Source organism: Terrapene carolina, unplaced genomic scaffold (assembly GCF_002925995.2).
Source record: "Terrapene carolina triunguis isolate 2854851 unplaced genomic scaffold, T_m_triunguis-2.0 Scaffold19948, whole genome shotgun sequence".
NCBI classification, from domain to species: Eukaryota; Metazoa; Chordata; order Testudines; family Emydidae; genus Terrapene; species Terrapene triunguis.
In genome coordinates, this window is record NW_020684299.1 from 1 (window position 1) to 1,092 (window position 1,092).

The window sequence follows — 1,092 nt, forward strand, 5'->3', positions numbered from 1 at the left end:
CCCCCCCCACCTGGCACCCCACTCTCCGAGCCCCCCATTTCACCCCACTCTCCCTGACCCCCCCCGCATCTCACTCACCCTGAACCCTCCTTCCCCCTGCTCCCATCTCCCCCCCTCCCCGGCCGGCGTTACCTGATGATGAACTGGGCGCGGTCGATCTCGGGGCCACAGCTGCTGTTACGAAGGATCCCCCCGTTCCCCACCACGGCACAGCACTCGTAGGGGGCGCCCTGAAACGGGGAGACCTGCGGGGGAGGGGGCCTGGGTCAGCACCCACCAACCATGCAGAGGGCCCACCTCCCGATGCTGAGATGCAGCCAGCTCTGGGGTGGGGCGTGGGGGGGCTGTTTATAAAGTACCCTTCACCCAGTGCTGAGATGCAGCCAGCTCTGTGGTGGAGCGCCCAGCGCTGACCCCACCCCCCGCCCCTTCCCAGCCCAGCGCCCCCTACCTGCGGCAGCATCTCCAGCAGCTCCTCCTTCACTGGATGCTTCTTGTCCCGCTGTGCGTCATAGACGATCTGGGAGCCCAGTGGGGTGTTGTCCCAGGTCAGCACCAGCTTGGCTGAAGCGTTACAGCAGCCCCCCAGCTGTTCCCTGTGCGGGGGAGAGGGGTGAGGGGCAGCTGGGGGGGGTAGTCGGAGGCAGCAGAGGGCAGAGGGCAAGGGGGGTTGGGGGAGGGCATAGAGGGGTAGAGAAGGAGGTATTTGGAGCAGCATCGGGGGAGGGAGGGGGAAGAGGGGTGGGGGGAGAGGAAGCAGGGGGGCAGGGCACTGGGGGTGGGGGGGTACCTGTACTGGTCCAGGGCGCTGGCGTTATGCGCCCAGGGGCAGCTCTGCACCAGCTTCAGCTGCCTCAAGATCCAGCCCTGGTCCAGCCTGGGACGGAGACACAGAGAGTCACTGATCTGCCCCACCTTCCTCCTTCACTACGCCCCCCAAGGGGCCCTCTGGCCCCCCACTACAGACCGGCCCCCTCTGCCAGCTCCGGCCCAGGCTGCCGGCGTTAGCTAAGGCCTGACACACTCGTCGCCAGAGGCCGGCCCAGCTCCCCGGCGCGTTGGTGCGGGATCATCGCAACACTCAGGACTGGT

The 1,092-nt window shown here is 67.6% G+C and overlaps 1 protein-coding gene across 1 annotated transcript; it reads right to left on the reverse strand.

Moving 5' to 3' along the window:
• Positions 1-132: 132 nt before the first annotated feature.
• On the reverse strand, positions 133-877 carry LOC113408602 (alpha-2,8-sialyltransferase 8F-like; the record flags this gene model as incomplete). Its single annotated transcript, XM_026661938.1, has 3 exons — positions 133-245; positions 452-596; positions 791-877. Coding segments are annotated over 3 exons (345 nt in total), but the record flags the coding sequence as incomplete, so codon positions are not given.
• Between the last annotated feature and the right edge of the window lie 215 nt (positions 878-1,092).